Raw genomic sequence first — 26,603 nt, 5'->3', positions numbered from 1 at the left:
GCAGTTCAGTTGGTTAGAGCGCTGTCCTGATATGCCAAGGTTTGGGTTTGATCCCCAGTCAGGGCGCATACAAGGATCAACCAATGAATACATAAATAAGTAAAACAACAAACCCATGTTTCTCTCTCCCTACCCCACCCCCAGCCTAAGTCAATAAATCAAAATTAAGAACAACAACAAAGAAAGACTTCATGGGTCTGAAAATAGAGAAGAGGGTGAAGGTAATGAACTACATTTCCTGCCAACAGCCCGCCCGATCGCTGGTTTAAGAGCCCGACCCCGGTACATCCTTCCTACAGATGTACCCCATGTCATCTGGGTCCATGTCATTGGGAGTGTTGTCATAGTCACTTTCGGGTGTGCTGTTCTGCTTCTCCAGTCTGGATGCCTACAAGAGAGAAAAGGTGTCCCCCATTAGCTCGGCGCATGAGACACCTCTTGGAAGGCTCCCCCTGGGAATTATAACCTATTAGGCCACATGGCTTTTATGGCCCAGATCTCATCTGGGACAGGGGCCTACCCTTTATTAAAAATTTAGTAAAAGATGAACAATGGATCCAGAAATGGTTTCTTTCCCTTTTCGTACCATTTTCTTCTTAGCTCGGCAGCCACTCCATAAACAGATCCTTGGTACAAACTAACACAGACACACAAGGCAACATACCCACATTTAGTCCTCTAAGGAAAATGAGTTTAACTACACCATCCCGGGAACACATTTAAATAGCAAACACGCCAGTACCTGTATACTCAGACCTGCAGTGCCGGAAGCTTCCTTCAAATCCTCTAGTCTAACCCCAGGTGAGAAAACGAAGGGCCCATTTGAAAATGATACACCCAAGGCCAGAGTCAGCAGAAAACAGGACCAAGAATCCGGGTCTCCTGGTCTCTCCAGTGTTCCATCCAGGGGCTCTGAGGATCACCGCTGCTCAAAACATGTGTGGCTCTCTAAGAACGACCCTCAAGAGATAGTTCGTACGTGCAACACCAAGAAACCAGTATCACTAGTTCATTGCCATGTTGTTTCTGAACCCAAATGGATGAACCCAGTGTGGCGCCTGGTTTCCAACCACTTTTATCAGTTTTGCAAAAACACCTAACCCTTAAAATAGAAAGACTTGATGCAACTGAGATTTAAAAGAGGAATGCTAAGCATGTCTTGTGCAAACGGCAGCACTGGGTTCAGGGCCTTCTGGGTGACAGGATTTAAGAGCACCACACTCCCTTGAAGGGCACTGTATTAGCGCGTAAGTGTTTAATAAAAATGTTTTCCCTCCGTGTTTAGTTTACCCATAATATTTGAGAAGTTCTTTATCTAGAACAGAAATCAGTAGAAGCTGATTTAAAACCTAAACAGCCCTGGCTGGTGTGGCCCAGTGGACTGAGTGCCAGTCTGCAAATCAAAAGGTCACCAGTTCAATCCCCAGTCAGGGCACATGCCTGGGTTGCTGGCCAGGTCCCCAACAAGAGGTGTATGAGAGACAACTCTTGCATATCGGTGTTTCTCTTCCTCTTTTCCTCCCTCCCTCCCTTTATGTATTTAAAAAATAAATAAGTAAAATCTTTAAAAAAAAATAACCCTAAAGCCCTGGCTGGTGTAGCTCAGTGGATTGAATGTGGGCCTGCAAACCAGAGTATCGCAGTTCGATTCCCAGTCATGGCACATACCTGGGTTGCAAGCCAGTTCCCAGCAGGGGACCTATGAGAGGCAACCACACACTGATATTTCTCCCCCTCTCTCCTTCCCTTCTCCTCTAAAGATAAATAAATAAAATCTTTAGAAATTTTTTTAAATAAAAATAATGTATTATTATAAATACGTTATTTTTATTTTGCAAAATAAACTTATTATTTTGCAAAATACAAATCTAAGCTATTTCCAGCTCTATAACTTGAATTTAATCCAAGTTAATCAAACATGTGACCAAGAAATTTTATTAATGCTGCAATAAAATGTGGCTAAAGGTACAGCTGTACAGTTGACCCTTAAAGAATACGGGTTTCACCCTGGCTGCTGTGGCTCAGTGGACTGAGTGCCCGATTGCACAGCAAACGGTCATTGGCTCAATTCCCAGTCAGGGCACATGCCTGGGTTGAGGGCCAGGTCCCCACTGGGGGGACACACAAGGGGCAGCCACGCACTGATGTTTCTCTCCCTCTTCCTCCCTCCATTCCCATCTAAAAATAAATAGAATATTTTTTAAAAAGAATACAGGTTTGAACTGTGTGGGTCCACTTACATGCAATTTTTAAAAAATATTTTTTTAATATTAAAATAGTCTCTCCCAGATGGGGAGACTCTAATGTTATTCACATTACCTTTTGCTTACTATCCCCATGGCCTCTCTCTCCTCTCCTTGGGCAAATGCTGTCTTTCTCTGTTTGCTGAGATCTTTCACATTCCCTGCAAATGCTCTGTTTGGTCCTAGCCCCACAACACTTGTGCTGGGCTCCTGAAATCTGTACTTTACCCACTCAACTTCATCTGGCAAATGATTATAAGTGTTAGCTTAGAGCCATATGAAGAGTTTCAGTTCTGTAAAATTGACTGCAACTTCTAAGATCTCTTTGTTTATATCTTCTGCAGGCAAGCAGTTCTGCTCACTTGCTGCTTTATTTTGACCTGGCTTTATGAATCAATCAGTGAGCTACTGGCTATGTGAGGTTTAGATGGAAGACCAAAGGCAGGCACTGCATCCGGTGCAGGGAACAGTGAAGTCAGGCTCTTTGGGAGGTGATCTCAAAAACAAAAACAAAAGCCCATCTTACCTTTCACAGGGAATGTCTGACCAATCTTTAAGTTTCTTTTCCTTTAGTTTTTATATACACACACACAGCTGAGTGTGCACACACACACACACACACATGTAAATGTAATGTAAAAAATGTGCATTTAAAGAATTATTCTGGAAAATTCACCCAGAGCTGCTCCAGTGGAAAAATCTAGAAAAGAGATTTAAGCCCAGAAAATCCCACATTTTTATGATGAATCTTTTTATATTCCTTGATGTAAACTTGGCATTTACAAATCCAATGCACTACGCCCACAATGATCAAAAGTACTAAGTTTCATTTAAACGTTTTAGGAGAGCGTATGCATTATTCAGGGTATGTCTCTCGAACACTGAAAGCGAGGTACAGCAGTCACTATCTGGGAAATCATGTACTTACACATTAAGTCCTTCACTGTCGTCAACAAAAACATACGTACAGCATTTCAAATTAGCCAGCATTTAATTTTGTGAAAATCACTGTCAACATGCAGAGGTAAGATCCATTAGTTAAAAGTGCTGCTCTCTCAAAGCTGTTAATAGAAAAGTTACTGTATAGCGAGCTGGTGCTGGTTCAGTTTGTTTAGCAGATTTGCAATGTTTTTTGAACACAGACATGCCATAAAAACCTAAACTCATGCTGAAGCTTTCAGGAACATTCAGAATGATCACTTTAAATGACTTTAATTTTGTAGGAAACTCAGTCTCAGCAAGCAGTCCTTGCCGTGATTCCCAAAACTACCAAATCTTGGGTTTAAAAAAAAATTTCAGTGCATAAAAGTTTACCTGACTCATTAGAATTACAAATGAAAAGTTTCATTTCTATTAACTGTCCCTTAGCTTAAATGACATATCATAGTAAAAAAAATGCAGTTCCATTTAAGAACTTCTCAGAAGACTTGAAGTATAACACATATCAAGAATTATTTTTTAGTAGACTACTTCAAAACTGCAGAAAAGAACCCCCAAAGGGCCTTCATGGGCCATATGGCTCTGACAGTCCTGCTGATGTGCAGGAAATGGACAAAGGCCCACTGCACATCCCACCACGTCTACAAAGGTGGTCCTGCACCCATAGCCTCCTTCCCTCTTCTCAGCTTGTTACATTCCCCTTCTGTTAAAAAACAAATAAGCGAGTAAGGACCTGACAGTAGACCTTCAAAGCCTGTGCTCTTTCCACATCTCTCCCAGCTTGCCATCAAGTCCTTTTCATGCATGAAAGTATTTTTTAAATTGACAGTGCCTTTGGGAGCAGGGATGTCACCTGAGTCCCTAGGGCCCTTTCGCTGACTTACTGAAAGGTTGGATATGGAGGAGGTGCTTAAAAAATACTTGCTGCCTGGCTCTCCTAAAAGGAGCTTGCCTAAACCACGTACTGTTACTGGGAAATTTGTTATACAACAGAAAGATGGACTTGACCAACTGATAAAGAGAACAGCTTCATACTAGCAGCCGCCAACACCTCCAGTTCCGCTAAGTGCTGCCAAGCCTACGTGAGACGCAGGGATAGCAAAACCCTGGTTTGTCATGTAGGGTGCCGACATGAAATATGTTGAAGTTAAAAAAATAAAGCATGATTTAGTATTTCAGTTGGTCCAAATATACTCATTTTAATCTGAAAACTGAAGCTCTGAACAAATTTGAGTTTGCCCTAGTACAATATTTAACTTTAACCGGCAGCCAGCTAATTTTCTGGTTGTTTAAAATGACAGAACACTCAGAATAAATATTACAGGGTAGATTGTGGATTTTGTTAAATAGTGCACGAAACAGAGTAACGTGGAGTTAGACAAAAGGGAGGCCGCTTCCTACAGATGTGCGTGCGTGCCCATGCACACTGCTGTGCTCGTGACACACCGAGAGGGAAGTGCTACCTCATGCAGGACAGAGGGCAGTTAGCAAGGGACAAGAGTGACAGGAGGGCCAGGAGGGCCAGAAACACAAAGCGCCCAGAAGCACGGCCCCTCCTCCAGAGAGCAGACCATTCAGAGTGTACTTAACCCTTCGGGTGCTTTCGTCCCTGGACCAGGAAAGTGTGGAGGGGAAGGAAGGCAGAGACGAAGAGGAGGTCACAAGCGCACTCCTCCCAATCTGAAAGGGGAAAAAGAAACACACTCGGGAAAAGACAAACGACAAAACCCCACCACCTACCCTGGCTTCTGCCCAGGCTGCTCAGTAAGAGTTCTGCAAAGCTGCTCCCTGCGAGACTGGTGCTGAAATCTCTCTGCAGGCGGCTGGCTGTCACGCTAGCCTCGCCAACACAGACGACCAGTGGTGTTTAATCCCTTAGTGAAATGCTTCCCAGAAATCATTCAAAATTTATAAAGCTATTTTTTTCTATAAGGGCAAAGATAATACCTAGCATAATTTGTCAAATTTGCTGATAGTTTTAAAAAATAAATAACTGCAAACAAATATTTGTTTTTTAATCAGGACAGATAATATGAAATGAGAAACTATGAATGATTAAAAATTGGTATATATGTTAACAATCTATTTTTTAATAGACATAAAACTAATTTTGCAATATTATGACATTCTTATATTCTAAATGTTTCTAAAATAAAAAAGTACACTATGAAAACTAACAAAGGTAGTTTTCATAAATTTTGTTTTCAGTAATACAAAAATAAGATTCTTAGTTCAATGACATTTGCACTATACCAAATGCATCAGATCAATTGCTTTAGAACATTCAGCCCAAACAACTTAAAAAGTCCATTGTAATGGACTCCCAATTACAATATAACAACACTGTAATTTTACCACATTAAAGCTGAACAAAATTAAAGTACAGTTTAATTTATTAGGTTATACATATCCCTTACTTTGGATTTACTCTGGGAATCTTTTGGAAACTCCTATAAAATCTGACTGAAAAATAACTATACTATTAAAAAAGATAAACATTACTATTACTCTAAAAAACATAACATCAGTTCAAAATGTAACATTTTATCAAAGCAGATTTTTAAAATAAATCAATCTGAAAGAAATACATTGTGTGAAACCTCACAATACTTATCCCATTATAACATATTAGTCGCCTGTTACAGAACACAATCTTTAATCTTTGGAATACAAAACTTGTAAAATCAGTGTAGAGTTTTTACACCTCATTCTTGTGAAATCGCAAAGCCCTGCTTCCTCCACGGATGGGAGGCGCGGGAGGCAGAAGCTAAGCAGACACGCTGGCCACACATGCAGAAGCTGGGCAGGCCCAGAGGCTTCTATACCTAGTCCGTGTGTGTGTCCAGACCACAGACACCACCTACTCGAGTGGGGCCAGCAGAGAAGGTACCTTGAATTCTAAGAGCTCCAGTTTAAAAAGTGGCACATAACTTAGAGAAGATGGCACTTATGCCAGTGACCTTTACAATTGTTTGTGTTTTTGGAAGTGGGGAAGCAAGTTTGTTATAAAAATAAAATTCCAGCCCTGGCTGGTGTGGCTCAGTGGATTGAGTGCCAGCCTGCAAATCAGAGTCACTGGTTCGATTCCCAGTCAGGGCACATGCCTGGGGAGAGGTGGGCCAGGTCCCCAGTAGGGGGTGGGGGCAGTGTGCAAGAGTCAATCACACATTGGTGTTTTTCTCCCTCTCTCCTTCCTTTCCTCTCTAAAAATAAATAAATAAAATCTTTTTAAAAAATTCCAACACTGGCTGGCTGGGGAAGATATTATGGTCACTAGGAAGACAATGGGAAGGAGAGCTGAACAAGAACCAGAAACCCCAGCCTCGTTGGAAAAATGTGGCTAATGGCTCTGTGTGCTTGCAGTGCTCCCATAATCATCTGTAGAGACATTAATACAGCAAACATGACGACAACTCTCATAGCCCATTTGACACAGCAAGACGTGGGCATCTGCAGGTTCAGAAGAGGCAATGCAGGAGTCAGGCGGGACAGAGGGTAAATAGCAAAAGCGCCAGTGGTGTTACTTACGTGTGCGGGGAAAGGCTGGAGTCTTGTCCTGTTCTCTTCTGGGTGGTTCGCTTCTCCCATTGGGAGATATGGTTTCTGACCTGATCCCGTCTCGTACATGGACATGGGCCTACTGCCCCGGGCAGACGGACGTCGCTTTAAGGAAGAGTGGTTGGAAGTGTCTGTGTACTCAGAACCAGTTTGCACCTGATATATATTGGTTGTAGCCTGTTTCCTGAGGTTCGAATTTTCACTCTGGAGTGTTTGAAGCTGAAAGAAATGTTTGGCAGTGGGACTGTGTTTTTCAATAGCAAGCAGAAAGAGCAAACACCAAATAAATGCACAGAACTACCAGCTTTAAACGACAAGAACAGTAACAACTAGCTGAGCTGAAAGTAAAAGGCAACTATAAATGAGAACTCTATCTTTTAGAATGAATGAAATGCAATCAACTCACTTCATCACTGAGGCATATTAAATAACTTAATTTCTGAATGTGGAAAAGTTGCAATTTGGTCTCTGTAAAAATGAAATATCTAACCACTTAAAATTTGGTCATGGCGGGCCCGGGAAATGTATGCAGGCAGGCTGAACTCTGGATTATCCTAAATAAATTATTGCTTGTTTCCAGCAAGAACTTGAGATCATTAAGACATCGCTGAAGTAACTTGCTTTTCAAATGAGCCCTATGCAATTTGCAAATGCCAAAAATGCCGGCAGACACAATGGAAGCAGAACAAAATTTACTGCAGTTGCTGTGCAAAGCAAGAAAGACAGTGAAGTTCAGCTTATGAAAAATCAGATCAACTACTGCTTCCCAAAACGCCAACAAGAAAAATTATGATCAGTAAGTTTTTATTACATAATACCCTTGATGTTCCAAACAATATAGCACTTTTTAAAAAATAGAGGGAACTGAATCATGGTACGTTTGCTGTATTAACATATCACAAAGAAAACTGAAGACCTATTGAACTATGTTAAAATCTTCATCCAAATGCTCCATGCAGCAGGCTCGCTTCCCTCTGGTGATTGGTCAGCTTCCAGTCACGGCCGGAATATGTGGCCTCTCGCTCCTTTGGCTTTGCCACCCAGAATTGCGGCCATGGTGGTGTCAGCTTTAAACACTCTAATCTGCCTGGCACCACCCCATTTTAGTTAGAGGCTGTCACTTGGAGACCCTGAATGCTCTTTCCATTCCTCACATGCAGGCTGCTTCACGGTGTCTGATGAATTAGTTTAGGGATCAGCAAGGAATCGTGTTACTCTTTCGCATCTGGCATTTTAAACGCAATTAACTGAGTCCACTTTGCAGAGTGTCCTTCCCCTCCGGCGTTCCTTCATCTTCCGTGACATTTTATGAGCTGGGTGTGGTGTGAGTTCAGCTGTCTAGTCTTTGACAGAGACTGTAAAATCTGACCGAAACCCCACCAAGGCCAAGGCTCAGGTCCGCACCAAACTTATATGCGCCAGGAGATCATTACTTTCTCAATAGCAAACCCATTCAGTGTTAGGAGTTACTTTCAATTTCTATTTATAAAGCACCGATCTGCGAAAAATACACCAATAGGGGCTGCTCCTCTTCATTAATTAGCATCTTTTCCAAGCAACTGTTAAAATGTGAAAGATCAGATACAAATCATGCTACTTTGTCAACTATATATATATATATAAAAAGACTTTACCTAACTTTAAAAAAAAATCAATACATCTTTGCTGAATAAACATATTCCACATATGTTGTTAATAGTGCCAAACTTTTGTGAAAGCTTGACTTACTGCCTCTGCCAGAGAAATACCCTCACTCTCAGCTTTCCAGAGGAGTGACCTGCTAAGGAATGACAGATTGCTTCTGCAGGAAAAAGGCTTTCAGGGTGTAACTCTTACCTGCAACTCCCCTTCCAAAGAAGGAGCAGCTGCAAAGTGACAAGCAGCCACTGAAAATTCCTACATTCCAGGATACAGACAGGCCTAAGGTGCCAGTCAGACTGTATCAGGGAACCTATATCCTGAAGTGAAATGGTCAGGTACAAAGACTGAGAAGCATAACTGATACAGGCCTGTCAATTTGGGACTGGGGGGTCTGGGCACACATCTATGCATAAACTTCTCTTAGAATTGTTTAGACAAGGCCTTGAAATCTGAAACTTTATCTTAATACTTGTGTGTCTCTGAAACATCCAGTCTGGATTTTGCTTGCAAGTTTTTTGATGAGCACAAGTTCCTGGTCTTAATTTTTAAGAATTTTAGTATATTCTGTATTTAGAGAGATGTCCTCAAATAAATCTAAATGATGCTTATCTTAATAAGAACCAGGCTACCCTTTTTTTGTTTGGAAGAAGTGTAACAGGAAATGAAAATTACAGATAATTCAATATTTTCAGAAATCAAAAGCACTTTCTAAGAATTGAGAAAATAATCATGAGCAATAGCAAATAATTTCACTCTGCATTTCTTAAAGAAGCTCAAGACATCTGCTTTCAGAGGTAGGTTATCTCTGGCAATTTCTACAAGTACTAAAAAACGCATTAGAGAATTTAAAAAATTGATGCTTAGCAGGTTGATTCACAGTGGCAAAGTCTGCATGTTTCAGAAAAAGGCACCTCAACAAAATTATTAGTTCAACTAATGGGTCAAATTCTAATTCACTGAACAAAAGGTAACAGAAAAGACAAAGGAAGTGTGAGCCCGCATACACGGCTCCTGGGCTCCTGGTCTGTGCCGTTCTCAGCAGCACACCCGCCCTCGGCAGGGCCAGCGCAACACAGATGACCTGTTGGTTTAAAATCTGCCTGATCTGCAGGCACTCCTGTCCCTTCTGTTCTAGGGAGTAGAGTCATTTATCTCGATAGGTCACAAAAACGATCCAGAACTCAATACTGAGAGACTCCCAGACCGAGCCCAGGCAGGGGCACTGCACGGCACTGCCCTGACAGGCCTTGTGTTAGTTCCGCGGCCTCCCTCCAGGGAGCTGTAAATGGCCCAGCCGCAAATGGGGTGCACCATGTCTTCCATTCCTAATAATGATTCTGAAGCATTGCTCTCCAAATGACTTTATTGTGTTTCTGTTTAAGGGAAGTGTACAAAATTTCATGTTGTAGGGAGCTAAATGATGGGAGCAGTACCCACAAAGTTTTGGGTAGAATTTAGAATTTTTAAACTTCCTTTTCTTAGAACCCTCATTAAAAATTACATATGTAATTCCCACCTTAGGCAAATTACTTGCTACCATTAACCATGGTACTCTCTTACTCTCTTAAAAGACAATGAATGAGAAAATGCTGAGCAAATGGGGTTGTTTCTTACTCGTGTACAGCTCTCACTAGTGCAAATAAAAATGCTTATATTCATTGAGAGCCTGCTCTGGGGAAGTCCCTGCTCCAGACTCTGAAGACCTCATAAGTTAGTGGTTAAGTACCAGTGGAAAAGTGGGGATGTGGAACAGGGCTGCCAGGGCAGGGGTGAGCAACAACTTAGAATAAGGATGAACAGGGACAGCACCCCTTGCATGGCGTGGGGTGGGGTATGATGTGGAGCGCTGATAAACACAGGTACCTCTTCAGGGCTTTCATCTGCTCTTTCTAGTACAATGAGCAATGGGAAGAACTGCATCCTTGGAGTGGCATCCAGGATCCCAGCAAGCACAGAATAGTGCAAGGGTTACTACAACTGATACAAACACTTAATAGGTTGGATGTTTCTCCTACTAGGAGGCTTACTCTGGATTTATTTCTTATCAAAACTACTTAATCTGAAATATCCGAATACACACTGCTCCCAAAAAGACAGCTTGGCCCAAAGATTTTTAGGTCTGTTATAATAACTGTTCTTCTTCCCTCTGACCACAAGCATTGCGCCTGGGACTCTTCCTTATTCTATGGGGTTAAAGCGTCAGTCATCCTGGCATTTATTAGCATGTTACCTTTTTCTGCATAATTCTCAGCTCGTCACTCAAGTTGTTATTCACCTTCATTAGCTGCTGTATCTTGGCCTCAGAAGCCACTAGAGCGTTTTTGACCTCCATAAACTCCTGCACAGTGACTGGTCCATCTGACAAATCTGAATCTAGGCTCTAAAAATAAATTGGGGAAAATGTTCACAATCTGAGAAGATAACATTCAAGACTAAAAGCTAAAGAATTTCAAATTTCTGACCATGCCAGCTGGATTGCAAAGTTAATCAAACCAAATCAAGGCTTCTGAGGATAATGCAAAAATTAAACATAATGGTGGGTTTACTATAATATTTGAAAAAATCTGAAGTCAGCATTTTCTAACAGAATTGGCAGTGGGGCTACATATAAATCTACTCTGACGATGACTCTCTAAGTGCACCTGTCTTGTCTGCCTTTCCTTGCTTATTCATTTTTCTTTTTTATTCATTCTTTCATTAATTCATTCATTCCAACAGATTTTAACTGAGCATCAGGCCGTGTTCTAGGGGCTTGGGATATACAAGAAAATAAAATAGACAATTCCTATTTCCATGACATTTATTTCCAGAGTGAGGGAGACAAAAATAGGTAACTATATAGTACGACAGACAGGTGGTACGTGTGGCGGAAAGTAAATAAAGTGGAGAAGGCTGAGGGGCAGGGGAGCCGAAGTAGAGCCGATGGTGATGCATTATAATGAGAGATTCTGGGGTGAGCCCCTGGTAGGCGAGATGTGAGCAACAGCCTACAGGAGGTGAGGATATTAGTGAAGTGGCTGTCTGGAGGCAGATGGCTCCAGCCACTGGCAGAGCTCAGCTAGAGGGAGCGAGTGTGCAGGGCAGAGAGGCGTGGGAGGCCGCCAGTCCGCAAAGGACCCTGTCGTCACTTTTGCTTTCACCGAGTGAACCTGGTACTGCTGGGAGAACTGGGCAGGGTTGTTTCACCCAAGTGACCCTTGCTGTCCTCTCCACATTCCTTACATCTGCCAACGGCACCACCATTCTCTCTGTCCTGTGAGCTGCAAATTCTCAACACATCTTTTCTAAGTCTAGCCCCCCATCCTCAAACATCCAACTAATTGCCAGGGCCTATCTTTTCTGTCTTCCTGTTCATCCATTCTCAAATGTTTGCTGAGTCCCTCTGTGAGACAGGTCTGGGTCAAGTCCTAGGGATTCGGCAGAGGGTGGACCAGCCAGACCCCTACTACCCATTCTCCAGGCTCGCAATGTACCACAGTGACCTCTCTCCCACCTGGACCCCCCCAGTCTTGAAGTGGCCTGGCCAGCTCTTCGGGAATACCCTAATTGGGTTCCTTTCCTCTACTCTCTGACCATCCAGAACACTCCTCCTCCCAAAACAGAGGATCCCAAATGGCTAGCCATTGCCTCCTGTCCTGACTAAAAGCTTCCTGGGCTCCGCACTGCCTACAGAGGTCCCTGCTCTTCAGTCTGGTGTAATGTTCCTCCATGGTGTGACCTCTGTCCTCTGCTGCAGCTTTCAGGCCCGCTCCTTTTGGGCTGCCTCTACACATCACCATTTCCCCCCAGATGCCCCTTTCCACTCTCTCTTCCTAGACCACCCTTCCCTGCCTCTCCACGTGCTCAAACCCACGCATCCTTTAGGACATGTTAAGAGCCATTCTATTTACAAAGGCTCCCCTGATACTGCTTTTCAGCATCAAGTGTGTCTCCTTTCCCCACTGCCCGTTTATGCTGCTTATGACACGTATCATCGTGTGATTTGAATGCAGCTCTCTCTGCTCTTAGGCAGTGACAACCTCCCAAGAAAGAAACTAGATCAGACCTCGTTCAGGAGCACATTATTCAGAGAAGTCACTCGGTAAACATTTGTTGAAAAATGAAACACACCAGTCCTTCCTCACAAGTTTTATAAAGTCACAACTGCAGCAGGGCTGTGTGATTCAGCAACTGACTCAGGGACCAAGGACGCCCTCTTTTAAAACTATTTGCCTCGCTTGACCTTTGCCTGGCCCCATCCCGCTAGTTACCTGAACTCAACTCCATAGCACTTCCACAGGCCAGCCCGCAAGAGATTTACAAGGCCGGAGGTTCCGCAGGAGCAAATATTTCTGCCAGAAACACAGCCTCCCTTTCTGTGCGTCACCTCACCTTCTGCCTGTGTGCCTTGCTTGCAGTGGCTTCCAGGTCCGGGTCTTCATCCGACGCCACACTGTCATAGTCTGGCTGGTCATTATCTTGATTCTCAATACTGTGCTGGTTATTGATTGTTTTTAGTATGAGCTCCACATTGTCTATCAATAGAAGCAAATAACTTTACTTCAGGCTTAAAATAAACTTTTTCCCCAAAAAAACTACTGGGAGGATTTTTGGACTTAGTCATTTAAAAGACTGAAAGAAAAGGACAGAAATAGCAGTATTATATTAACACCAATATAGAGATAACAGCAAGTTATAAACCAGACACACAGCCTCGAACCTACTATAAACTGTGTTGAGAGATTTAAGCATCACTCTGAGTTTCTTGCCAAATGTGGGCAAATAATTAGGTGGTTTCTGAAGGAGCTGCTCAGATGAAGGAAGCAGGTTCCCAAGTTTTTATCATTCAGTGAGATAGAGTATAGCTCCATATTGTGGAGATAAAGCTGTACTAATGCATGCTGAACTGTGATTAATAAGATAACGTCCAGTCAAGACAGAAAGGCCCTGACTGGTGTGACTTAGTGGGGTGGTCGACCTCCTGCAAACCGGGAAAGGTCGATAGTCAGTTCCCGACCAGGTCCTGGCTGGGGGTGTGCAACAGACAACCTACCTGATGCTTCTCTCACACATCAGTGTTCCTCTCCCTCCTTCTCCTTCCCTTCCCCTTTCTCTGTAAATAAAATCTTTTAAAAAATGATCAAAAGGAAATGGTTAAAGTGGAGCCTACAAGCTAGGTGCTCAAAGAACAAGGTACTGATATTTAGTCAGCTGGATGCCAGTGAGAGAAAGAAGAAAAAAGAACGACCCAGCAGACACACACACAAGCATGGTCTACAGGGGGCAGGGATGATTTCACAGGCTCTAACACATTTTGAATTAAAAAGTTCACAAATTATCCAAGCCTCTCCAATTTCTTTCACACAACTCAAGCTAACCTCTAACTTCCAATATAGTTTCTGGATATTTTGACAGACAATATCTGGATAATAAATTATGGTTATGTAAAAGGAATTTAATTTTTAAAATTAATATTTAAAGTATACATATCGCCTAATTAAAGAATAAAGATTCGACACAGAAACTTTGAAACTAATGAATCATTTACAGCCACTGACAGAGTTATTCTCTGCCCTAAGCACACACACACACACACGGTCATTATTTGTACGAGTTACGACCCATAAAGTTGTTGCAAAGGCTGAATTATCAAATACTGACCATTGTTCTGAATGGAAACACGGGGATAGGTTTCTGCAAGTCTCTGGCACAACCTTGTTTTACGAGTGTTGTGTTTAAAGACACCTTTATTTTATTTTTAAAGCTTTTATTTACTTATTTTTAGAGAGGAAGGGAGAAGGAGGGAGAAAAACATCAATACGTGGTTGCCTCTCGCATACCACCTACTAGGGACCTGGTCTGCAACCCACGCATGTGCCCTGACAGTGACCCTCTGGTTTACAGGCTGGTGCTCAATCCACTGAGCCATGCCAGCCAGGGCAAGACATCTTTAATATATATTACTGATTCACTAGCACTGAACTCCCAAACAACAGCCCTAGAACTCATGCCTAAATGAAGCTTATCTAACACATGCATTTTTTCTGTAAGGCCTATCACAGTCTTCTTGTGCTTACGAACCCTAAAGAGCACTTCAACACTACACTTGGGGGCCGTTTTAAACAGTGAAATCACCGACAAAAAGAACAGAAATGTGAAAAAAAATATAACACTAAATAGATCTTGAAAAGACACTTGTTTACAATATGAAAGCTGAGACAAAAGGCAAAGTGTGGCCCTATTCAATCTCAGCTGGGAACACGTGTGTTTGGTGACTCAAATTTCTGAGCATGCTGCACATGTCTACAAATTACCACGGAAGTGCTGTGAGCACTGATTTACACTTACAAACACATGTTAGTGAACCAGTGAATTTGCAAATACAGAACCTGTGAATAAAGAGGGCTGATTACATATTCGTATTCACATCTGGTATAGCTACTTCTACATATGTATATATATAAATTTCTTCCTTACAAAGTTGGGATTATACTGAACCTTTATTTAAAAATTATTACTTTATTCTTGTCATTACATATTCTCTGAAAAAGAAAGTTTGCGCACTATTCAACTATGGGACTAAATGTTTCTCTATTATTGTTTCTAATGTTTTCAGTGTTATAGATTATTTCCCCTCAATTAACACTTAGAAGTGAAACCATCGAATCAAAATAGCACGTACACTTTGATGCTCCAAACTTCTGATGAAAGGACTCTTATCACTGCACCTTCAACAGGGTCTAACAAGCTTCCTTAGAACTTGTTTACTCCTGGCTGAACCAGTAAAATCAAGAACAAATTGTCAGTTAATAAGTATTTACTGTCGCTGGGGAATGTGTTGTTGACTGAAAACTTAATTTTTATCATGTTATTTCTTCTGTTTAAGTGTTTTACAATAAAACGCATTATTTTTATTTGTTTTATGTATTAATTTTAAGGAGGGGCGAGAAATAGAAATTGATTTGTTGTTCCACTTATGCATTTATTGGTTGATTCTTATATGCGTTCTGGCTGGAATCAAACCTGTAACCTTGGCATATGGGGACAACGCTCTAACCAACTGAACTACTTGGCCAGAGCTGTATTATTTTTATAATTAGAAAAAATGAGGATACAGTTTTGGGCTGAAAGAAGCATGTTCCTAAGCATGGAGAGAGGACCTTGAGGTGCTAAGCTGGACTGAGCAGAGCACCTCAGAAACAGGCACTAGGTGCTCTCTCTACAATTTTAAACCACAGTAATTCTCGCTGTAGACATCTAAAATTCATAGTAGCAAATGTTCAGTATCTACAAGTCAGTCGTGTAGCTCAGCAACAGCAGGTGGGCTGCAACTGCAATCCAGAGGACCCGGTTCTGCAGCTGAGGAGCCCGGAGCGCACAGCTGACGGGCTCAGGCTGCTGCTGCTGGAGGGACGGTCCCCTCCAACAAGATGGGGTGGTGGTTCTTGCCAACAAAAGTGCGAACAGGTTCGGGTGAAGCAGCCAAGGGGGGTCCCCTTGAGCAAGTAAGCTACAAGTGCCCTTCTTCAGCACCGGGGATATTTTCCTCCACACCCACCTTCCCAGACTGAGCTGCCTCTACTACTTTGGGGTGAAAACTCCTGATAAAGTCACTTTTCATTAGAACTTGGTCATCCATGTTGGTATGAGATGGAATGTAAAGTTTTGGGGGGGAAGAGGGAAGGGAAAAATTGTCATCCCTCCAAAATATTATGAAAACACAGAAACAACATGTAAAGGACAGTAGTGGCAGCTTTTAGGACAATGAAGCAAAGAAGAGCTGCAAACAAAGCTTATTTATTTCCAATAAACATATTTTAAAAGTAGATTAGGAAGAAAAGAGGGCTTATTAAGTACTTTAACAAGATCTATATTGGACTTTTGGGTTAATTTCAATATGCAATTTTATAGGAATAAAGATTGGTGACTCAAGAGGAAAGAAGCCATACATATATTTGAAGAGCAGTTAAGAGTGCTGAAATACTCACAATTTACCAGGGCTTCAAGAGGTAAACTTCCTGTCACAACATAGTACTGACAAAATGTAAAGGCTTTAACTAAGCTATTCTGTTGATGACTGCTCTAATTACTTTATAACTTTAAATCTAACGTGTCAAATTTAGGAGGCCAAAGAAGCAAACATTTAGAGGTTTGAAACAGTTACCTTTTGAACTAGAGAGAGCACTGCCTTGCTGTCTCCTCTTGGCATCACTGAGAATGTCAATAACCAGCGTGGCAAACTCATGGGCGTTAAATCGAGCTAATTTCTGTCTGCCCTGGGGGTGAAAAAATAATTGGAAATACTCCCAAATGCAAAAACACACGATAAATATTCACATACAAGTAGTGGGACTATTGTTAGACTTAAGCAAAGACCTTCCAGTGCCATAAAGGTATCATCAATCATGGCCACAATTGAACTGAACATTAGCATTTCCTTGCAATCAGTTTAAAACCATTTACATAAGAGAACTATGTAACATTTAAGTTCTTACAATGCATATTTATTTTGGGGAACAAAAACAAAGTGGTTGTACCTCAAGCTTTTTTTCTAATATCAAGTCAGCTTGGAACTATACCTAGTGATGAAAAATTAATTTGGAGGGAAAATTTTAAAATTTCAAGTTAAACAAATAATAGTCTAGAATACTGCTGGACCTCCATCATTACCTAGAGCCATTAATCAATAAAAATACCATCCTAATTTAATCAACTTTTCTCCTCTTGATGGATATTGAGGCTGTGTTTAATGCTCTATTACTACATACAGTGCTTCAGTGAAAACTGCTGTGCATGAAATCTTTGTATTTTTATTTTAAAACATATTCCCAAACAAGGAATCCCCCTGTGAAAGGACAGGTACTTAATCTTGAGGTTAACAAACTGCTTTTCTAAAGTCTACAACAATCTGAACTCTCATCTGCAGCATTAGAAAGTCCATCTTGCCAGATCTTTACAGTATGAAGTACTCCTTATCATACACTTTATTAATCTGACTGATGAAACTTTCATTAATGCTTTAAGGTGGCTTTCCTTGATTACTGATGAGGTCAAACATTTCTTCATATGCGAAGGCCATTTATATTTCTTCTGTGAATTGTTTATGTTCTTGCCCAGGCATCTATTCATATCTACTATTTTTTTTATCAGTTTGTGAATTTTCTGTGCATATAAAGGCTATTAACATTTGACACAATCAAAAAATTTGAAACACCTCTCTTGGAAAAACAAAATACCAAGGTATCAGCTATTCTCAAAATAGCACAACTGGTTACTCTTCGCACTTAGCCACTTGCCTGGTTCCGTGTTGACGAGTACTCGGGATTGACCGGAAGGAAGGGGACGACAGTTGTCTCGGTCACCAGGGTGCTGTGGTTTTGCGTGGCAAGCCAGACTAGCCAGAGGAAAGAGCCAGAGATAGAGTCTCGTCACCATGGGTACGCCACTGCTCCTCTGAGAGCCGCGGCCCCTGCCTTCCCAGGGAGACTCAAGGAAGCGCACTCCTAAGCCAACACACACAAACATGAATGTTCACACACGTGTTATCGGGACAGTAGAAACTGGGCAAGTGAAACACTCAGGCTGGCAGCTTGTCACTGCCCACTTATAATAAGCTCACTAGATAAAGCCACATGTGAAGTCACCTGCGTCAGTCTCTCGCCTGTCAACTTCATCGTATACATCCATGGCAAGTTCTTCAAACAAATGATTATTTAGCTGAAAGTAAAGAAAAATACCAGGAATACAAGGACAAGAATTAACATTAGCAGAATGAGCAGGGACTGTGACTTACTCACCCTTTTATCTCCAATCTTTTAACCCGAAGCCAGTGCTTAGCAAATGCCCACTGTAACACAGTAACATTTAACAGTACAGATCCTTTAGAACTGTCTGCTTCCTAGAGCAGCCTCACTCCTCCCCGGTGTGCAGATAGGGCTGTGCTGTAAGGGAGGTAAGGGGCGTCTACAGCATGTGTCTCAAACACAGGCTCCAGTACTCCACCCTGTGGGTGATATCACCCTTTAAGGCTTCTCTTTCACTCTTGAGAATGTTTGCTGAAGCCCCTAGATAAAACAGGTCATAAACTCTCAGCAGGATAAAGATGCCAAATCATGGCATTTTGAGAGGACAGAACATGCCGTTACACAAAAATATCACCAGACCTTGGTTAAACCTCTTTGCTATCCTCCTCAGCAGCAGCCCACCACTCCCCAGAACTGAGCATCACCAACAGAGAGTAGCCTGGCTGTCCAGTACGCTGTGCAGGGCCAGCCAGCAGAATGTCCCCACACAGACTAGGTGCCTGCTTGGCAGCAACCTGGACAGCCAGGGTTGGGTCTTCCCACCACAGACAAGGCTAAGCCCCTGCCAGAGTGTCTCTGGCTCTCTCTGGGCGTTTTTTCTTCATAAAACGCACCCTGTCTCTTGATGGCTGTTACTTTTTAGTCGACTGCTTCCCATTCTGTAAGAGCAGACAGAATCTCTCTACTATGTCCCACACATCTACAGGCAGTACCTGGCACGGAGGTGGGGGCTCTGCGCATGTCCAATCACACACTGACCACACAGGGCCTCATACAGCAGTTTTAAATGCTGGCTACACAGGCCTCATGGGAAATCATTAAAATGGGTACAGGTATTGTTAAGTGAAAAAAAGCAGGTATAAAATCTATAATTATGATACAGATTCAGTGAGAAAATATGTACCTGAAACAAGAATTAGAAGAAATATACCGAAATACCGAGCCTGAATCCATTACGAGTATGGTGGATAGAGTGATTCCCCTTCTCTATTTTGCAAATTTTCTCTACTGTGGTTACATCATACTTATAACAAAGTAAGTTCTAGATAAGGTGATGAGGATTGGAAACTTGAATTTGCACCTTAAATATGTAGTCTCTTTCCTCTTAGAGCCATAAGCCAATGCTGTTACCACTAACAATAACTACAACAGCAATACTGAATGAAGGCTTACATCCAAGGCACGGTGTTCATACCTATGCAACACTGACAATGCCTCTATGAAATAGAAACCACTATTACTCCATTCTACAGATGAGGAAATTGAGGCACAGAGGTTAGTAACTTATCTAAAGTAGAGCCAGTAAGTGACAATAGGTCTAAGATCCAAATTTAAGTCTGTCACAATGTTAACATTTGCTAATTCAAGGAATACATTAGTATTATTATATTTTTCCTAGCTTTTCAGAAGGGAGGAAGTATAGGTAGGTAGAGATGGGGGAGTAAGGGAGATATTGTGGGATAAACACTGAACTGGCACTTAAAATATGCCGTGGGGTCTCCTCCTTCTCACCCATAGGAAGCAGACCACAGTTACAGGGTGTGGTCAACAAGAACAGCAGGAGCTTGCCCTCCCTGCGAGGCTCTGAGTGGCCCCGCCTGCTGCACCATCATCTCCCTTCCTAGGAGAGGAAACCAAGGCAGAGAGAGGCTAAGGAGCCTGTCGGACCTGAGACCCACCCCTGACCCGTCTGACTCAGAGCCCAAATTTTGAGAGCTATGCTACTTGGCTCCAGATATTTACCTAGTGCCTGCCACATGCTACAGCCATTACAGACAAAACCCCCGCTTTCACACAGCTTTCAGCCTAGCAACTGTACGAGAGTCCAAAGGAACTTGGGTTTTATCTGTAATGTTGGAATTATTTAAAATAAAAACAGGCTTACATACTACAAGTAAAAGGAAATCACAGAACATTTAGTGCTACCTGACTGCAAAGCTTACTTACCATCTTAACTACATGACTTCCATAATTTAAGAAAGATGATGAAACCCAGACACACAAAACCGTAGATACAGAACACAGAGACGCCAAACAAATCTCACAAAATGCATTTATTTCATATTACAGTTGAATACTAGTAATGATATATTCATTTTATGTAATATATAGTGCTTAATATTATGTGACATTCTAGTAAAGGGGCCTCTGTGAAAGGGGAATGAAGAGGAAGTAAAAAATTACGAGAGTTGCAATTTCAGTTGGGCTTTGGGAAAACGACTACTTATATTGTGAAGGTGGTCAGATTTCAGCTGCCTGAATAGTGAAAGGAATGGAAGCTGGGAAAGGAGAATGCTACAGGAAAAAAAGGAAAAGAGGGTTCCTGAAAGAGGACTCGAAGGTGGCAGCGAATGGCCTGAGAATGCTAACCCACAACGAAGTATCTGCGCGCGCACATGCGTACACACACACACACACACACACACACACACACACACACGGGAACCAGATGGGAGGTAGGGCGGGAACTGAAAGGTGAGAGGTGGATAATGCCCTCACAGTTACAAAAGGGAGACTCTTGGTTGGGGTCCAGAGAGCAATGAGAACAGCTGGGGAGCGTGACCTGGTGGTCAAAACAGCTGAGGAAGTGTCATGGTGAAGCTTTATTTGTGGGAGTAAACAAAGAGAAGTCATTCCCAGAGAGGCAGATTCCTGACTAAGCCTGAGGTGGGCAGGCTGGAAAGAAATACTCATATTAACATGAGGTTTGACCTGCAGAACTGGGCAAACTCTGAACACATACCTGGGGCAAAACCACCAGCTTTTGAAAGCATGAATTTATACAGCTCTGATGAATGGCATAGGGTACACGAGTGTTAAAATGGTCCGTGCAGTTCCAGCACCTGCTTTTATCAATCTCTAGCATCATATCAGACTACAGGAAGTAATCCGAAGAACTGTGTCCCACTTACTCATTTACATTGGGAGAAACAAGGAACTCTTGCAAAGAGAAACAACTTCCTAATGTCAAAGGAACAGTCTTCACATTTAAAATGACAGAAAAATGGCATTATTTGAAGCAGATCCAATAAACTGCATACACTGAACTTAACAGTACTTCTAGTCTTCACTGCCACACACTCGATGGTCTGCTTCTGATTTAACAACCTCTGAGAGTGGGAAACAGCCATCTGGTACAACAGGGAATGAGACAGAAACAGGTATTCACAGGGCACAGTTCCCGTACTGGAGTTCGCTAGGAAACAGATACTCACAGACTGAAGTTTCTTCTTAGCAGCTTTTGCCAATTCAGATAAATCCAGGCTGCTAAGAAAATGTACAAAGCTAATAAGGACATAAATAAAATCATTTGCATGAGCTCTGTAGAAGATAAAGACAGTCAAAGGATCAAGATATTAATTAAAGTTCATGACATGATCAGAGCCAAAAATCGATAGCCCAATAGACTCTATGAGGAAACTTTGACAACTTGGTGAAAGTAACTCCTTCTAGAAATAATCATGTAGCGTAGTTAAAAGACACATCATCACTTACTAACTAAAAGACAAAAGCTGATGTGGAAAGCCATAATTCCTGAAGTATTAACAAAACCATGACAGAATACAAAAATGGCAGAATGTGAAGAACCGGAATGGTAAGATTACATCTGGAATGGCAATTAATCATTTCATAAACTCCTGACAGTATCTGTGCAAAGATAAATTAAGGGTTCATCCCTGCAGCCTTCGATTCATCTGACCAGGGGCTGGCAGATTAGAGCCCACATTTTGTTTAGCCCAGGAGCTAATAGTGTTTACATTTTTAAATGGTTGGTTAAAAACCAAAGGGAGAATATTTCATAACTTGTGAAAGTTACATACGAATTCAAATTTCAGTGCCCAAAAATAACATTCCACTGGAACAGGCACGCCCTTCATTTACGCAGGGTCCAAGGATGCTTTCATCTACGAGGGTGGAGCTGAGCAGGTGTGACAGAGGCTGTAGAGCCCGCGATGCCTGAACTATTTACCGTCTAGCCTTCCACAACAAAAAAACTTGCCAATCCCTCTTACAGACAAAGATAGTCTTTTATGGTAAAGAATTACTCTTTGAATATAATCTATAGATAACATATACTGTCACAACCGGCTAAACTGACAATATCACTGACTCCAATTTTCTAATTAGTAAATTTGTTACTTGTGCTCTGTCAAACTTAAGTTTTATACAGTGGTTTACTTACAGCCGTCTTATTTCCAAATTGTATAGGCATAAAAGAGAAAAATGTATGGGCTTTGTTAAACACATAATATTGACACTTAAACACTACACAACCAAGGAAATACTAGTGACAGATAACACTGACTGATATTTCAGTGACCTTACCTGTCAGCCATTTGAGGTATTATAAAGTGCTGTCCATTTTTGTGATCTGAAACAGAAACCAAGCCGAAGTTTTGTTCACATAAACACTGATAAGATCTGTCAAGGAGTATCACTGTTACTCTCTCAACTTATGTGTTGCACTTAGTATCTTCCTATCATTATGAATTACGTGCGGGAACAGAGGTTGCCAGATTGGCTATAAATTCCCAAAGATCTGGCCAGTAGCAAGGATCATATATTCCCATTTCCTTCCGGTACAAAAGTCCAGACATCATTCAGCAGAAAGCCTACGGTCACCCTGATCCTTATGCTTTGTTCATCCCCAGTATAACCGATGACCTTCAGCCATGGAAAGAACACTTGGGGAGCTGAATTAGCTCACAGCAGGTTTCGGTGAGCTCTCCGTGTGGCACGGGTGGGTCTTCCTTGAGCTTTAGAGGCTCACCTTGAAATCAATCCACTAGTATAAAACACTCAGGGCTGAGGAAGGTGGTCTTGGCAGATCCAGCAGGGGCTCTGTTTCCTACAGTGCTAGTTGACTCCATCCTAATCCAGCTTCTGGAAAACACTGACCTTGTGCCAGTGAATAAAACCACTATAAGCAATCACATATAGGTTTTTCTGTGGCTCAGTTGGTTGGATGTCATTCAGCAAAGTGAAGGGTCGCTGGTTTGATTCCTGGTCAGGGCATGTGTCTGGGTTACAGGTTCAGTCCCCAGTTGGGGTGTGTACGAGCGGCAGCCAATTGATGTTTCTCTCGTCATCGATGTTTCTCTCCCTCTCTTTCACCCTCCCTTCCTTTCTCTAAAAGTAAATAAAATCTTTAAAAACAAGAGGAAAATAGTCTGTTATTTTCATCCAAGTATTGATCATTTCTGTTACTCTTCTTTCATTCCTGAAGTTCCAAGGTTCCTTCCAGTATCATTTCCCTTCCACCCAAAGAACGTGCTTTAGCATCTGTTACAGCAACTAATTCTCTTATTTTCCTTCCTCTTAAAATGTCTTTATTTTGCCTTCATTCCTGAAGGTTATTTTCACTTAAAATGGAGTTCTGGGTTGACAATTCTTTTTTTCCAGCACTTCAGAAATATGGTTTCCTTTTCATATCCATGGTTTCCGATGAGAAATCCACATTTAAATAAACATTCTTTCATATCATTTTTAAAGGTTTTTAAATTTTATTTTTAGAGAGAGGGAAGAGAGGGGAAAGAGGTCTCCCTCCCTTTCCACGTGGGAGAAATAAATCGATTGGTTGCCTTTCACACCCCCCCACTGGGGACCTAGCCCACAGCTGGTCCTGGCCCTGTGCCCTGTGCCCTGACTGGAAACTGGACCAGGTACAGTCTGGTTCACAGGCCGTCACTCAATCCACTGAGCCACACCAGCCAGGGCCTCAATTCACTCGCTCTTTTCTTTGTCATTGCTAGTCTGCAATTAAGTCTATCTGGTGAGTTTTAAAATTTCAGTTAGCTGTATTTTTCAGTTCTAATATTTCTATTTGGTTCACCTGTACATTTTCTGTTTCTCCACTGAGACTTCCTACATTTCTACTGGTTTCAAGATGTTCAGACTTTTAAGAGCTTTAAAATTTTTGTCTGATAATTCCAACAACTATGTTACCTGGGGTTGGTGCCTGATGACTACCTTTCCCCTTATAGTCTTTGGGATTTTCCTGGTTCTTCGTATGCCGAGTCATTATGAATGGTCATAATGACTGGACATTTTGCCAGTCATTATCCTGGACATTTTGAATATTATTTCCACTCAGAGTTGTGACACTCTGAGTCTTTTCTAAGTCCTATGGATGATGTTTGTTTTTTTGTTTCAGCGGTCAACTGACTAAGTTCTGCCTCCTGGGCAAAGTGGTGAGAGAAGAGAAAGAAAAATAAAGCAATCGGGATTCCCCTCATGCCCTTGGTCAGAGATTTCGGCACCTGCGCTGCCATTGCTTTGCGTAGCCACAGGACTGCCTTGGGGCCAGGGTGGGAGAAAAAGGAAGGAGGGAAAAACCCCAAAGGAATCCCCCATCTCTCCGTCCTGTAAGAGTCCTACTTCCTGCTCCTCATCAGCCAGAGAGGGCTACTTTGCATCTGTTATACAGTTCCAGGTTTTAGGTTGTCGTGGAGGCCATGTCAGAAGTAAAACAAACAGAACATTCACCACCAGCTTGATGGTACTTCGAGTTCCCTAATCTACCAGCTGGAGTCCTTAAATAGCTACTGCATGCATGTGGGCCAGGGTTTTTAATTATATTCAGGAGAGACAGGGTGGGGTGTGCTAACTGCATCACACCAGGAACTGCAACCACACCAGGGGCTCCTAACTCCAAGGACAACCGGGGGGAAGAACCACTGTACACGTGCGTGTAGATATTCTACATCAGGGGTTGGCAAACTTTTTCTGTAAAGAGCCAGATAAATATGTCAGTCTCTGTGGTTATAGGGTCTCCGTCACAACTACTCAAGCTACTTAACTCTACTGTTCTAATGCAAAAGCAGCCATACACAGTATGGAATCAGCATGGCTATCTTGCAATATAACTTTACTTAAAAAAAAATGAGTGATAGACTGGATCTGGCCCACAGGCAATGGTTTGCTGACCCTGGTTCTACCTCACAAATAAAGGACCTTTTCCCATTCCTTAGATAGAATTCTTCAAATAGCTACAAGGGATTACTTTGCTCTCCCATTCCTTGTCCCATTATTGTTGACTAGACAAGAACTGTGGTACACACTCAGTTTTGGGTCAATTATGCTCTTTGATGCTTCAGATAGCCACTACTCTAGAGCTATAAAAACTGAAGTTATAAAAACTAAAACTCAAGATGACTTGACCAGCATCTTTGACATCTAACCAAAATGCTTTAGTTATCATTTCGAATCGAAGCCCTTATTCAGTTTTCTGGGGGACATGTGGCAGCAGACGTCGTAAGTAACAGTGTCCCAGCTTGTTTCTCCAGGGACTGCCCGACTGGAGGCGTGGCGAGGCTGCTGTCCTTTCACTCACCTGGTTTCCTGCCGCAGAGATAGAAGGCCAGCCTGTCGGTCAGCTCATACTGTATTTCTACGAGGCGCTCTGCCAGCTCATGGTGCCCTCCTTGCCTACCGAGAGAAAACAAAGTACCATTTATGTTGCTCGCCAGCCACTGGCTCTAGAATAGAAAAGTACAGAGACATCTCCTGAGACACCTGAGCGATTTATCAAACGTGCCTTTTTTAGAATAATCAACCTTTTTGTGTGAGGTAAACTGTCAAGGTCTACTTTGTTTCCCACATTTATAAACTGTTTTCACAATTTGAACTATCCCCTCTCCTTTATTAAATTTACAAGACAGAATACTTAATAAGGAATTCAAGGACTTATGAGAGGGATAGTTCAAACATGAAACATTTCATCTAATAGGTAAAAGACAAAATTAATAAATGGTCTATAGAAGTCCTCAAAAATTAACTAGAGTGCTTTACAAAATATACAGATGATCAGAACCCCTCCTTGGATATTCTGAACCAGTAAAGATGAATAAGCGTGGACACCAATATTTTAAAGGTCCTTTCCTTAGATGCTTCTGATGGAGCCAGCCTGACTCTGGATGAAAGTTTAGCAACCACATGAAGTCTTCAATTCAGAGAGAAAACAACCTAATCCACCCCTGTAGCTACTCTGACCTCCTTATCTTCAATTTCCATAATAGAAAATATTAAGTTTACCTTTCTTCATTCATGAAATATATAAGCTGCTTTAAGTCCTTTTGGTTATATAGAAATTATAACATCGAGAGATCATTATATGCAAAGTACCCGTGAAAAAAAACTCCAAGGTAAGTCACAATAAATACCACTGACTGAGGGAGGGCTCTCTTCCTTCTAAAAGCTAAGGTCTAGTTTCTCAGTTTCTTTTCCTATCATCAAAGAACTACAAAGTTATCTCTAACCTATCTTTGATTTATGTGATGCACATCTTATTTTCCTCTTTTTTTAAAACATCTGTGAAATCAAGAAGTATCCTACAATTGATGGTACCTTATCATTTAATTAGCCAAGTTTTTTTTTAGTGGCATATAAAATAATGATAACCCGTACAAACAGGGGAGTATTAGATCTGAAGAAATACTGT

General features: G+C 41.8%; 1 protein-coding gene across 12 annotated transcripts in view; it reads right to left on the bottom strand.

Moving 5' to 3' along the window:
- Positions 1–26,603, bottom strand: part of GIT2 (GIT ArfGAP 2) — a 45,709-nt gene that overhangs the window by 8,884 nt on the left and 10,222 nt on the right. For 2 of the 12 annotated variants that reach the window (XM_053669662.1, XM_037156280.2), the window contains exons 7-17: positions 25,497–25,591; positions 22,490–22,535; positions 21,379–21,430; positions 18,005–18,077; positions 17,657–17,754; positions 16,525–16,636; positions 12,753–12,895; positions 10,612–10,761; positions 6,711–6,959; positions 4,773–4,862; positions 306–388 (exon numbers count right to left, since the gene is read on the bottom strand). In XM_053669662.1, the coding sequence (XP_053525637.1) occupies positions 306–388; positions 4,773–4,862; positions 6,711–6,959; positions 10,612–10,761; positions 12,753–12,895; positions 16,525–16,636; positions 17,657–17,754; positions 18,005–18,077; positions 21,379–21,430; positions 22,490–22,535; positions 25,497–25,591 (1,191 nt within the window). Of the gene's footprint in view, positions 1–305; positions 389–4,772; positions 4,863–6,710; positions 8,300–10,611; positions 10,762–12,752; positions 12,896–16,524; positions 16,637–17,656; positions 17,755–18,004; positions 18,078–21,378; positions 21,431–22,489; positions 22,536–25,496; positions 25,592–26,603 lie in introns of those variants that run through there. The other 10 variants (XM_053669665.1, XM_037156281.2, XM_053669664.1 and 7 more) reach the window with 9 other exon arrangements.

This window comes from Artibeus jamaicensis, unplaced genomic scaffold (assembly GCF_021234435.1).
Source record: "Artibeus jamaicensis isolate MK-2021 breed Jamaican fruit bat unplaced genomic scaffold, CSHL_Jam_final contig_525, whole genome shotgun sequence".
Classification (NCBI taxonomy): domain Eukaryota; kingdom Metazoa; phylum Chordata; class Mammalia; order Chiroptera; family Phyllostomidae; genus Artibeus; species Artibeus jamaicensis.
This window is presented reverse-complemented; position numbering and strand designations above follow the sequence as displayed.